Source organism: Poromitra crassiceps (assembly GCF_964638095.1).
Source record: "Poromitra crassiceps genome assembly, chromosome: 5".
Classification (NCBI taxonomy): Eukaryota; Metazoa; Chordata; class Actinopteri; order Beryciformes; family Melamphaidae; genus Poromitra; species Poromitra crassiceps.
This window is the reverse complement of record NC_139642.1, coordinates 27,114,587-27,128,125: the sequence shown is the minus strand read 5'-3', so window position 1 is coordinate 27,128,125 and position 13,539 is coordinate 27,114,587. Positions and strand designations below refer to the sequence as shown.

The 13,539-nt window shown below is 43.7% G+C and overlaps 2 protein-coding genes across 2 annotated transcripts; one reads left to right on the top strand and one right to left on the bottom strand.

Moving 5' to 3' along the window:
- The first annotated feature begins 10 nt into the window (after positions 1 to 10).
- On the top strand, positions 11 to 3,867 carry psph (phosphoserine phosphatase). Its single transcript, XM_083637172.1, has 6 exons — positions 11 to 130; positions 749 to 892; positions 1,045 to 1,179; positions 1,400 to 1,550; positions 3,035 to 3,178; positions 3,413 to 3,867. Exons 2-6 carry the CDS (start codon positions 753 to 755, stop codon positions 3,521 to 3,523), a joined length of 681 nt encoding a protein of 226 aa, XP_083493298.1. The 5' UTR covers positions 11 to 130; positions 749 to 752; the 3' UTR covers positions 3,524 to 3,867.
- Positions 3,868 to 3,878: 11 nt separating this feature from the next.
- LOC310776948 (protein NipSnap homolog 2-like) lies at positions 3,879 to 12,998 on the bottom strand. Its single transcript, XM_083637171.1, has 10 exons — positions 12,898 to 12,998; positions 12,073 to 12,212; positions 11,943 to 11,988; positions 10,565 to 10,659; positions 9,532 to 9,602; positions 9,243 to 9,383; positions 7,277 to 7,308; positions 5,752 to 5,846; positions 5,523 to 5,606; positions 3,879 to 5,280 (listed from the first exon to the last, which is right to left on the bottom strand). The coding sequence occupies exons 1-10, from the start codon at positions 12,987 to 12,989 to the stop codon at positions 5,216 to 5,218; spliced, it is 861 nt and encodes a 286-aa protein (XP_083493297.1). The 5' UTR covers positions 12,990 to 12,998; the 3' UTR covers positions 3,879 to 5,215.
- Between the last annotated feature and the right edge of the window lie 541 nt (positions 12,999 to 13,539).

The window sequence follows — 13,539 nt, the reverse complement described above, 5'->3', positions numbered from 1 at the left end:
CGAGAGTAATTGCACATTTCGGGTTAATTTTACTTGAAGAAAGCAGCCTAACCCTATAGCGTGAGCCGTTTCCCTGTTTTGACAGTCGAAAGGGGGCTGTACACAACGACAAGAGAAGTGGATTGGACAGGTATTGGAACATCTTCATTGGCTAGCGCTTAGCATTATTAATATTCAATGTCATTCGCTTGCAGTGGTGTACCGTTGTTTGCCAAGTCTTACCAACTGCAGAAAGGGGTCTTTTGACCAAATATGGCATCATCTTCTCGTTTCTTTGGGGTCTTGCATGCCAGCCTGCTCCCTATAGGGTGCACGGGGTGATGCAACACTGGCAGATGATGTCCAGCATATCGGCCCATCATCTAGTTAGCACACACGTTTATTTGATCAAAGCTATGTCGATGCAGAAACACATGACGTTAGTGTTTTCAGTCAATGCATGTATTTACTGCTGCACTGGTTATAACACATTCGTTACTCTGTATGGAAAGGCAAGTGCAGGTCATAAATCACAGACCTGTCACGTGAAAACACGTTTTCAGCTCGTGATAAGCTGCAGCCTGATGAACATTAGATTTTCCCTGATACAGTAATGTCTCCCTAACGTCTACTCTAGTAGTGACATGCAGCCTGCCTACTTGATCCTAAAAGGCTAGGCAGACATAACTAACTGTGTAGGCCCAGAGTTTGAATACTGTTTTTGTGTGTGGCTCATACTGTGTCTCTATTTCCCCATGTCTTTTCCCAGCATAATGACCACTCTATCACAGACAAAGGAACTCTTCCGGAGAGCACAGGCTGTCTGTTTCGACGTGGACAGCACAGTTATCAAAGAGGAGGGTATTGACGAGCTTGCCAAATTCTGTGGTGTGGGGGATGCAGTCACTGAAATGTATGTGACGTGGTGTTTTCACTGTGCTGGTGTTTTGTCATATTTATCCACATTGCTCTGCAGGAACATTTTCATTCTGTTTTGTGTCACTCACACTACTGGGTTTATTCTGAATAGTGTGCCTCCTGTGCTGCTACTCTTTCCAATTTCAGGACTCGCAAGGCCATGGGCGGGTCAGTGACGTTCAAAACGGCCCTGACTGAGCGTCTGTCCATCATCCGATGCTCTAGAGAACAAGTCAACAAATTGATAACAGACCACCCGCCTCAGTTGACTGCAGGTATTAAGTAAGTGTGTGCAGATTCCCGTTTGTTATTCTTATCTTTGAATGAGTCAAGTCGGTCATTGAGCCAACCGTGTCTTCTACGCTATGGGTACCGGGGAAACAAAATCTAGACTGGATGACATGTGATTACTATACAAAAGTAGTGGAACAAAAGCAAGCAGCAACTGTACCTAATTGATTTGATCACTGGTCAAATAAACACATCTGCCTTCTTTGTATAGGGAGCTGGTGGACAGTCTGCACCAACGCAACGTAAAGGTGTTCCTCATATCGGGTGGCTTCCGCTGCATTGTGGAGCATGTGGCTGCCCAGCTCAACATCCCTCTGGATCACGTCTACGCCAACCGCCTCAAGTTCTACTTCAACGGTGAGGTCAGAGAGCGGTGGAGCGCCAGAGCCACAGATTGGTTGGTTTCTAAGACCATCAGTGTATAAGAACTGAGATTGTATCTAAAGCCCTTTTCACACATGCAGTGAACTCCTGAAAGTGACAGACAGACGTTACTCAGATGGGCTGTATGTATGGACACAATTGTCTGTTGTGAGCGCGCCCCCGTGCACGCGGATCTTAACCACCCAAGCCCCTACAGTAGTACTATGTCCATGTGGCTCGCAGAACGGCTCATGTTTTAATACTACAGTTTAATGTCCAGAGCGAGTGCTTATGCACGTGGGCGTATGCTTACATGCAAAGGATTTGTTGTACTTGTGACAATGAGCATTGTCAGCATCGACTCTAGTGAAGTAGGTATAACCAAAGATATGTAATGTTTCATTCTTTGCCATCTCTCCCTCTGAAACTGACTGGATGACTGTGTATGTGTGCGTCTGTATGCTGCAGTTTACTGGCCTGAAGCGAGCCAGACGGATATGGATTGGAAATAGCACGGGGGGGGGGGGGGGGGTGTGTATATATATATATATACGGTATATATATAAATATATTGAGGCAAGTTTTTGTCTAGACCAGGGTTCGAATCCGACCCGAGGTCCTTTGCCGCATGTCATCCCCTCTCTCCCCACATTTCCTGTCTGCCTACTGTCCTATCAAAATAAAGACAACAATGCAGAAAAAAATTATTATTATTTAAAAAAAAAACACTGTCTACACTCCTCTGAGCTAGCGGGAGTACTATTGTATGTAGGGATGCACTGCATTGCTGATTTGTGGTGCTAAATCCCAAACTTCAAAACATGTTCAGAAGACTTAGCACTTGCAGCACAGACAATTCTCAATTTCACCCATTTCTTTTGGTCATGTTGTCACAATTTTTTTTAATGTGTTTCAGCTCTCATATTTAAGCAATGTCACATGAGAGGTTGTGCTGTTCTGCTGTATATCAGCACCACTGTGATTCGAAGATAATCACAGCGGTGCCGATATACAACAGCACAACCTCGAGTGTGATATTGCTTTTATACAACCGTTGTGAAAGCTATTCATCAAGTAATAATAGCATTTAAGTCATTTGAGGCAACACGAGATTTTTTTGTCTGTTAATTTGTCTCCGCCAACAAAAACAGTTCCCTCAGGATTGCACTACCAAGTGTTGCCAAGCAACCGGTAAAGCGCAGGCGGAGTGATATACATACAGTGAAGCGTCCTGTGCTGTTGTACTGAATATCAGCACTCATGGAATGCCTCAATCAAATCACTCAACCAGAACTAACTGTTGTATAAATCCCATTATTACTTATTTAAACAATGCAAACATTAACTTTCACTTTTAAACCCTATGTAGGCTAGCAAATTTTAGCCTTTTAAGTGGCTAAACATCAAATTACTTTTCACTTGACTGTCCTAAGAAGACAGCCTTCTACTTGACTAAATCAAACTTGTGTTTTTTTCAGGTGAGTATGCTGGTTTTGACGAGTCTCAGCCCACAGCAGAGAGCGGTGGGAAAGGAAAGGTCATCAGCATGCTGAAGGAACAACACGGCTTCAAGACTGTGGTGATGATCGGAGATGGAGCCACTGACCTAGAGGCCTGTCCTCCTGCTGTAAGTCTGCACTGCCACAGACTGTGACATGCACTGCCCTCTACAGTCTATCTGCACTGCCACAGACTGTGACATGCACTGCCCTCTACAGTCTCTATATGCTGCTTATGTGTAGTTACTTGTTTCCACCGTTCCAAATGTGACGCACACATTCATGTTTGAGGGGCAATTAAGAGTCTTAAGGTTTCTCTGGAAATGAGTGGGTTATTATTATGTTGTAATATTATCTTTCAGAGTGCCTTCATTGGATTTGGTGGGAACGTCACCAGGCTGCAGGTGAAGGAGAAGTGTTCGTGGTACGTCACAAGTTTCGGAGAGCTGCTAAAGGAACTGGAGAAGATCTAAAGAGGGACAAATGTACTGACACTAATTTTAACACTCCTCTTGATGGTTTGATCCAGAGCACTTTTTTTTAGAACATCAATAGATTTTTATAATGAATGAAATGTTTACAATAGTGAGACAATTTATATCTTCACGGGGTTGTTGCCCTCTGATTTTTATACTAGATAATAATACTAAAAAAAATAATGATAACCAAACACTATTTGGAGGTGTTTGTTTTTTTTCTCCCCACTTTCTGCATTTAAGCTATTAGGTAAGTTAGTACGAGTAGTGCATTATTACAGTATGTGCAATAGAAATGTTTTAATTCTGTATGGATACTAAGACCTATAAAAGACATGTCAACATGTGTGGTGACTTCAGTCCTTTATAGAACATGTGCATTACTGTACACAGAAACAACATGGCGTCAGTAGTTTGAACTACTGTACTACTTTCATTTGTTTGACATTCTTGCCCTTCCCTGTATTTTGATCCCCGTTAATTACAGGAGGAACAGAAGAGGCGGGAAAAAACCTGCCTATGTTCACAATGAACTCTGAGAATAGAATAGGCAGGAGCACGAACGCCCACTTCGGTTCACTCAGTCATTGATTGACAGATAACGGTGCCATCACGTCACCATAGCTGATTGCTACACCCGAGTAAAACAAGTTGGATAAGAAATATTTCTAAAAACCAGACATGCAATCTTCACAAGAAAAAAGTACAAGCCAGAGTCACCAACACAGCACCAGAAAACATCAAGCTTATTGCAGATCATGACAGTTATATCATGACAGCCAAACCCACGGAAGAATGAACACAAAATGCAACAGACAGGAGTACTTTGCAATAAAAATAAGATGGTGGGGAAAAAAAGGACTTTGGGCTTTATAATTAGACTTCAATGAAATTCCGAAGCTTCGATTTTCCAACACGTCGGACTTGATCATCTTCAATATTGTGCCGAGATAAAATGGTTGACCTTGTAAGTAACAGAAACACAGTATTTCACCAGGAGAATATACAGAGGTTTCATCTCATGCGATTTTACTCCGCAATGGCATCGCTTACATCGGTTCTTTCAGAAAGTGACACTTTGCAGCACACCTTACGATAGACGATGCGATACATTTCTGTATTTACATTAAATAAATAAATAGCCACTGCATTTGTAACAGTGGTTAAGGTTAAGTAGTACTATTTGTCAGATCTGTCATTGCCCTCACACACCGTACAGCTGCAGCTCTTCTTTCCAAGTAACACTTTGGTACGTTCTAAAACTAGAGCCAACGCTCTCAGGCTCGTCAGTGATCAGTTCGGATGTGGCACACAGCATGTGGAACACGGAACAAGGGTCTTCTTGACCCAACGACTATCAGGAGGTTTCAATCGGCCGAATTTGCCCTCCCTGCCCCCAAAAAACATACAAAATAGGCTATTTGATTCCTTTTTCCATATCATCGAATTAGCATTTTAACTAGAAACATTGTGGGCAGGGCTTTTCTTTAACTCCTGTATCTTAGTGAGACATTTTGAAGTAATAACAATGCAATGTCTGAAAAAGAAGAAGACAAATAAATCAAAGAGAGGGAGGAGTGTTGGTTGGCAACACTGACCAGGGGTTGAAACCATGGCAGTGAAGTTGTGGATGGATGTAACATTTGAAAAGTTGCCATTTTTTCTTCAGCTAGCCGGCCGCTTCTCACTCTACTGCAGCGGGGACGCCTTCATTGGGATCATGATCCTGGAGTCCATGTGCTGAATAAGAGGAACTGGAGGAAAAGTGCAACACAAAGGATTTAGGATTGATTTGAGTGTGTCCACATGGTTAAGTCCATTTGATAAGGGGGGGGGCAAGTCTCAGTAAGGTCAAAAGGCTCAATACCCTGTTATTACTCAAGACAAATAAGGAGCTGAGACAAAGGAAATATCCTTTGACAAGTGTTCAAGCCTAACTCAATAGTATCGTTAAGAGTTCAGTGCTTGGTTGCGACGGGACATTGTCTTAGCTCACCTGTGTAATACACCACCTCGTCCCAACCCTCATGCTGCCAGGCGGCGTTCCTGGTGTCTTCTCGGGACTGGAGGTCTTTGTAAGCTGTAATGAACACCAGATCATCACACAGGATGGAGTCATTGAGGTTAAAGCTGGTCCAGATTAGTGCAAATAGCCTCGCTGTCTCCTGCGATTGTCTGGACGTGAAACATTGTCAACATGGAATCCTGACATCACCCTTACTTACCCCAGAGGTGATGCACCATGTACAGGTTGCCAATCTGCGAGAAGAAGCCTCCCACAGCTTCTCTGTTGTGCTGCCGGTAGCCGATGGCTCTGGCCCTGTGGAACACGGCAACTGCAGTCACAACACCGGCCAGAAATACTGAGACGTGCACCGCGAAAGCCCGGGGCTGCAACATAGCTGGCTGGGGTGTTATTGACCAGTGTCCAAAAACAGGGATTTCAACATCATCTACAAATTTACTTTGGACTGTTTTACATTTAGCCTATTGTGTTTTTTGTATTAATGTCAGCTAAAGGACTATGGTCTTGCATAACCAGGATTATCCGTCCCTACTGAAACCATAAGATGTGACCGAATGACTCAGTGTTGGTCCTGAGCCTCTTTGATACTGGCCCAACGCATGCACAGCAGACAGCTTGATATGTGGATGGAATGTTTTAAATCAATGATGTTTCCCCCCCAAATCAAACATGTGCTTATTCAAATCATAATCACTGTCTGGACACACGCATATAAAGCCCCAGTATTTCATGTTGTTCTATCACTGCAGTAGGAGTTTAAGCCTACAACTGCCCAAATTACGTAGATTGAAATAGACCCAAATTGCTTTACTGGCAAAAATGTGCACAGCATTTCATATACATACATATATATTACATACACATACACATACACATATATATATATATATATATATAACCCCCCCATTCATTCATATACGTCTGCTTTACTAGGTTGTGTCCAATGGAAAGAGACATGGAAAACAGGTGAGAGATGGGTTGCAACGTCCCCATTATTCAAGGTATATAAACTATATTTTTATATAAAAAGAAGCATATAGCAGTAAGGAATGACTAAAAATACCACCAAATATCTATCAACTGAGAAAAGACAGAGCAGAGTCTAATGCCTACCAAGGCAAAAGTGACATGTAACGCATACTCTATCTCAGAAACACTGGTATCTTAAAGTCACCACCTCAATGATTTCAACACCATTGACAGAGTCAAACATCGATCCCAATGTAAAACAAGGTCAAAGTTCAAAGTTGGCAACTGAATAAAGAAATACAGGTTGAACAAGTACAAAGTACACAGACTCAGCACAGCACTTTCAAAACAGAAAAGGGAAGTTGGCAAAGGAACACTAAGAGATGTGCAGAAGAGAGGCGGTTGCATTGCTGGTTCATTTGTGACTGAGAAAACTATTTGTTTTTCCCCGTTACAATACTTTGACCTATATTGCAGTGTTATCTCAGACCATTTCATCAGCTGCACAGGGCTAACTGATAATGGTCAACGCCTGGGCTCCCTGTGTCCCACTAGTGGATCTTTCCAGGCTCATAATACTGAAATAACATTATAGTCAAATGAGACAGATTCCACTCGAGTCTGGATCTGGTGCACTCGGGCCTCTCTGTGGAATAGCTCTTATTAATGACAGTGTGATGAGGGTGGGAGGTGGAGGTTTCATGTAGTGCAACTGGTCTGTAACTACAGTTCGCTGTGGAATCAGGCTGCCTTACCAGTAATTACCCCACTCGATCATGGTTCCTGGCTGCGGAAAAGAAAACAGGAATTCCATATTACAATACAGCACATATAATTCAAGGCTTTGCAAAAATGGAGATGGATATTGTACTTTCTTCTTCTTTCCAGACCAAACCCATTAATACAAATGAATTGAATAAATGTGAGACAGGTAGTTTCTCTTTTTTTTTTTCCTGCGAAGATAAGGCTTTAACGCTGTGTTACGTAAGCCTGCCCCAATCACTCTCGGCTGCTTAGAACGAGAAGCGGCCCCTCCCCTCCGCTTCGTAATCTCAGTCTGATTAGGGCTAATCGCCCACATTCATCAGGCGTCTCAGGGAGAGAAAGTTCTGTCTTTGGGATTCTAATGCATGAGTTAATCCACAGGATTTGCCCTGGTGATGATTATCAAGCATCAAGGACTGATGATATAAAACCAGTTTTGGGAATAAAACCTCAAACCAGTTTAAGTGTTGATCTACCTGTTGAGCTACTCTGGACCCCAACGCCGCACAGTGGTTTTGTGGGTAAACTAGAAGCCAGAGAAGCAAGCTCCCTGCACTGGCTTGGAAAATAACAGTAATGCAGTAAAAAAAAAAAAAAAAAAAAAGTAAAATTCAAACAATAAAGTGAAAGAGTAATGCTCTCGCCTCCTGTAACAACTACTGTTGAGTTGCCGGCAGTTGCATGCGAGTGAGCCGAGTTGACCCCGTTTCAGTAAAACAGTCGGAAAACCAGCCAGGGTTAGCTCTAGCCAGGCTAGCCATCGTAATATAACAGTTGATAACTATGCATTACGTGGTATCTTGTGCATACCAACACCGGAGCAACATGTGCACAGGTAGAAGTTAGACAGCACTGTGTGTATGACTGATTTAAATAGACACAAATGAGACAGAAGGGCTAATAAACAGTGTATTACTATGGCTTTCGCTACTGTTGATGCGGGAGCTGCCATCTTGGATTTTGAGGTAAGCATGGGTGTGCTTCCGCTGACTTTCAAAGCAGGAAATCCCAGTTTAGGTGACGTCTGTGAACTGGGAAATGACCAGATCCCAGTGCAAATGGAACGTGGTATTAGAGGGCTCAACCCCCAGCTGCTCCAGAAGACTGTTTGGACTGGGCAGCAGCACCCTGGGGTGAATGTGAAGCAAGGAGTTGATGGGGGAACGCCAAATATGACGAGTTGGATAAAAAAAGAAAGAAAAGAAATGTGCTGATTGAGAATTGGCGTATTCTTTCAGATCATACTGGATAAGTTGGTTCTACATGAAACACTTGACTCTGTGCCGGGACCCTGGCATTGCAGGTTTGGCACAGGCCTGGTCATGCTCTAACCGTTTCATGATTCCCTTGTGTTCAGCTGGGCCGGGTCCCAGACAGTTGTCCAGACTTGGGTCACCCCAACAGACTTCCCCCGTCTAAAATAACGTTGCCGTGCAGTAAACACTGTGTAAACAGAGTAATAATAAGCAAAATGTGAACTGAGAAATCTGTTAGATGCCTATACGGATTTTCGGGTAGGAAAAAATAATAATCTCAGAGTAGTTCTTTCTGACCAAGTTTGGGCAGATAACTCAGTACTGAAGTATTCGTGTTGGGCCAGGCTTGCATTTCTCAAATCTCTGTCTCCACTCCTCATGCCTAGATACGCTCCAGCCCCTGGTTCTTACCCTGAGCTGGTAGGACCTGAGCTCCAGCCCCTGGTTCTCTTACCCTGAGCTGGTAGGACCTGAGCTCCAGCCCCTGGTTCTTACCCTGAGCTGGTAGGACCTGAGCTCCAGCCCCTGGTTCTTACCCTGAGCTGGTAGGACCTGAGCTCCAGCCCCTGGTTCTTACCCTGAGCTGGTAGGACCTGAGCTCCAGCCCCTGGTTCTTACCCTGAGCTGGTAAGACCTGAGCTCCAGCCCCTGGTTCTTACCCTGAGCTGGTAGGACCTGAGCTCCAGCCCCTGGTTCTTACCCTGAGCTGGTAGGACCTGAGCTCGTAGATGTTGGGCCCCTCTCTTGGGACGGGCTCGTTCCAGAAGCTGAATTCCAGGAGAAGCTGGTTCCTGCGAGACAGCAGCATCTCTCCCCGCGCCTTCCTGTACTCCATGAAGTCCTGGCAGGGAGAGAGTCAGCCATCAATAAGGCTTACTTTGACTGACAGCTGACTCTGACTGACAGCTGACTTTGACTGACAGCTGCACACTGCGCATCTGTTGTTAGTTACAGCATTAAACAGCGCTGAGATGTGACACTCTCTTTACCTTGTTCTGCCTGAGCTTGTTCATCACCTCAGTGAGCGCTGGGTAGCCTCCTCTATACCGCCACAAGTGAACTGGGAAAAAACACACATGACAGATGCAACATCACACAAACTGTCCAAAGCAGATTCAGTTGTTTTTAGGGAGGATTGTTTAATATATATTATGTTTAAGCATTTTATGCTTTATTCTATAGTGACAGTATGGGAGAGAGACAGGGGGGGACATGCAGCAAACGACCGCCGGCCGGATTCAAACCCGGGTCACTGAGGGAAGGACTGAACCTTATATGGTACGTGCTCTACTCGGTGAGCCACTGGGGCGCCCCCAGTAAAAAAAAAAAACGAATTTATCCAAAACCTCACACTTGTGATCTTTGACACATTTCTCCTCCCTGCATGAGGGGGTTGGAATAGCGGCGCATAAATTACTTTGCAAAGAGGATGGTATTTTAAAAAGCTAAATTGCTCAGTCGGATAACTAAAAAAATAATAATCACGAGATACATTCTGAGTTGTTCATGATGAAAGACCATTGTTAAGGCAGCAAGACATCCATAAGAGGCAACATCAGTTTATAAGTCTAGATAAGTTTAATTTGACAAATTATTCAAATCATGAGGAATTGCTTGTAATTACATTTCATGGATTCCTGGCTAAATGAGTAATCCTGCTTTCTGAAATGCCATGAAGGCATTACTTCAGCTCTCTGCACTGGACTGCTGAGGCAACAAGCAGTACGCAAAGTAATCTAGCTGTGAAATAAGATGAATGGGAAACACTGATCCTGGAAGACAGCTAGGCTCATAAACTAACACAGTAAAACAGGTTCTATACGTTTAACAAAACCTACATGCTCAATTTGTTCTGCTGTAATCTGACTCACTGATGATCTTACCTATTCACATTCTGAGTCACTGACAGTTTTCCTTGCTTGGGTGTGTACTTTATAACATGTCTGTTCCGTTGTTTTCTGTGCAGATTGTACAGTAGGCCTATCTGGGGATGGGTCTGTGTGTTGATGCTAGCAGTCCTACCAGCCTGGTCTTGCTCTCCATACCAGGTGTTCCAGGTGCCCACCAGCTCACAGGGGTAGTACTTATCAGCATGGATCTTTGGCAGAACGTCCTCACTGCGATACATGAGAAACAACTTCAGGGACCAAGCCAATAATAAATCAACATCTTGTTCTGTATACTACTGTGGCTCTCGTGGTTTCTGGCCAGTTCCATATTCTTTGTGAAGGCAACTCTGCTAAAGGTGAAACAAATTAAACAGCTAAATATCAATCTTTTATTTGTATTTTTAAAGGTCCCATTCCGTGCAAAAACTGTTTTTACTTGTAAATGCATATATACTGCTGTCATCCCTCCCTGTAATGAGTGGTCACAACCTCAGAACTGCCAGAGTTGGATTTGTCCCTATCCAGCTTCCCCCTGCAGTCTCCTTCAAGCCACAGCCCTTACACTCTGTTCCCCCAGACGGGTTAATGTTACGTCACGCGGGTCCTTAAACATACTGCGCGCGGTCTCTCTCACACAAGCTACCTGCACCATTTTGTCTATAGCCACAAAATTAACACTTCTAGCTGGAGCGACGCCAACTGTACGTGATCCAGCAACTGCGGAGGTGTATTCGGTAAGTCTAGGCATTTTGAGATGTCCTCTTTAGCGTAGCAACCGTTAAGTTAGCGATAGCTCGTTGCTAACGTTAGTTGTGGACACAACCTAGCATGCTGGTCCACGGACGCTAATCTGATTGGCCAATGGGAACTGTTAGTTCTGAATATATTATAGAAACAGACCATTCTTGGGAAGCGACGAGATGAGGAAGTGAGAACTCCGTCAGAACGAACGGGGTTGCTATATTTTCGACAAATTAATCCAGAATCATGTTTTATGGACCAGAGACACACGTTTTTAAGAGGTTACAGCTGCACGAATTGGGACCTTTAATAAAAAAAAGACGCAAGACACAACATAAAACATGCACCACCACAACAACAGCAACAAAAAGGGGGCACACTAACAATAAAAACCAAAGTAATAATGAAACACATTCCCACATAATGAAATACATTCCCAACCAAAAAGCAAACAGCAGTAGACTTGAAAAGAAAGAAAGAGGACATTAAGAACCCCCATAGCATACGATCATAATAACAATTCTGTTCGCGCTTCTTCCGTCCGTGTTGCAATTCCTAAATTAGACTACAAGCAGAAGGTCATCTTAGGTATGAATCTTTGAAGCACTGAAGCCATGCTGGCATGTCAGTCAACTCACAGGAATAGAACCACAGACATTTTACTGAACACTGCAGTCTGTCTGCCCAGGCCTAATACTACTACTATTACTGCTGCTAGACTACACGTTTATAACATAATCACTTAGACAAATAAACAAAATAACACTCACCAAATTTTGTTGTATGAATCCAGGCACTCTGGCTTGACATTATGGACTGCAAAGACAATTATGTGTGAGAACAGCCTCTTCCTTCAGATATGGAAGATTTCTATGTATTAATTTTGTGACGGCAACTTACACTGAATTTTGTACAAGTTGCTCTCCTCATTTTTGGTCAGCAGGTTGGCGTGTGCATCTTTCCTGGGGTCGACTTTCCTCACAAATAGAGATTTAAACCAGCTGTCTTCTCTGTTTCTGCTGCATGATGTCACCAACCCCCTGGAAACAAAGATGATGTGAACAATTTGATGAAGGAGGGAATCTCATAAAACATATACAGCCATCATACCACTAGGTGCCCTATCTCTCATGTTGAGCACATAATACCTGCTCATATTTTGCAAACACAGACACATTCTTTAACCTATATGGGTTTCTGTGTTGTCAGACCAAAATGGCAATATTTACTCCTGGTCCTGGCTCTGCTGCTTGTGATAAAGATGCATATGAATGACAACAGGGCAACGTATCTAACCATGCATGACATTCATCTGTCAGGATGACATGGTGAAACCTAATTCATTAGTTTCTTTCACATCTGCATAAAATAGGTAAAATACCAAATTATGACCTTGAGCATTTGAAATGCTCAAAACAATAAACTCTCGAGACTTGAATCTATTTACTATCGACTTGTATCAGTGCAATGGACATACGTAATATTTAAAATGACAGGATCAATATGTAAGGGGTTCACCAGAAACCCCAGCTTTATTGACCATGTCATAGTAAAGGCCAGTGAATCAGTGGCTAACGTGACTTGGGCTAGCTTGCTCAGGGTAATGCTAGCCAGTGCAGGAGGAGCAGGAAGCTAACGCCAGGTCGAGAGGACAACACGGGACAGGACAGCTTTCACACACGACACACGGAGAAAAGTCAACATGCAAACGGATGATTGTCTGACCTGCTCAACACGACAACCTGTCCTGCCGACTGGGCCCTGCTTTTAGCCCGATCCAAGCCACTGCTGACTCTCTGAAGGACTCGAGTCGCCATCTTCCACACTGTTAATGCATGTAGTGGAAGGAGGGCGCTGCCACGTCTGGCCGCCAGGTGGCGGTAGAGCACCGTGGTCCTGACCTGCTCACCTATGAACCGCTATGAACCCAGTGATCACGAAGGCCCAAGGCCGAGGTACTAAGCCGGAAGTCGGAAGAGTAAAATGAGGTAATGATAATCACAATTATCATCATCATCATCATCATCTCTCTCTCTCACACACACGCATGCACGCGCTCGTGGAGCACCTGGCTAGTGAAGATTTCGGCTAAAAACGGTGTAAATGGCGCCTTTTCAAACCAGGGCTTGTGAAGACAAACATTACGCCAGGTGAGCAGTATGGAAGTGTTGTTGTTGTTGTTGTTGTTGTTGTTTTAAAGTTGGTCACTACTTGAACTTGAGGAGAATTCTACAACGGTGTTTTGCTGTGAACTACTGTAAAACTGAATGTTTTGTGGAGTTAAAACGTCCACCTGCATGGAGGTGACGACGAGTAGATAGTTAACCTGCGAGGCATTTGTGCCCGTCTTTGTGCCCCAGAACATTT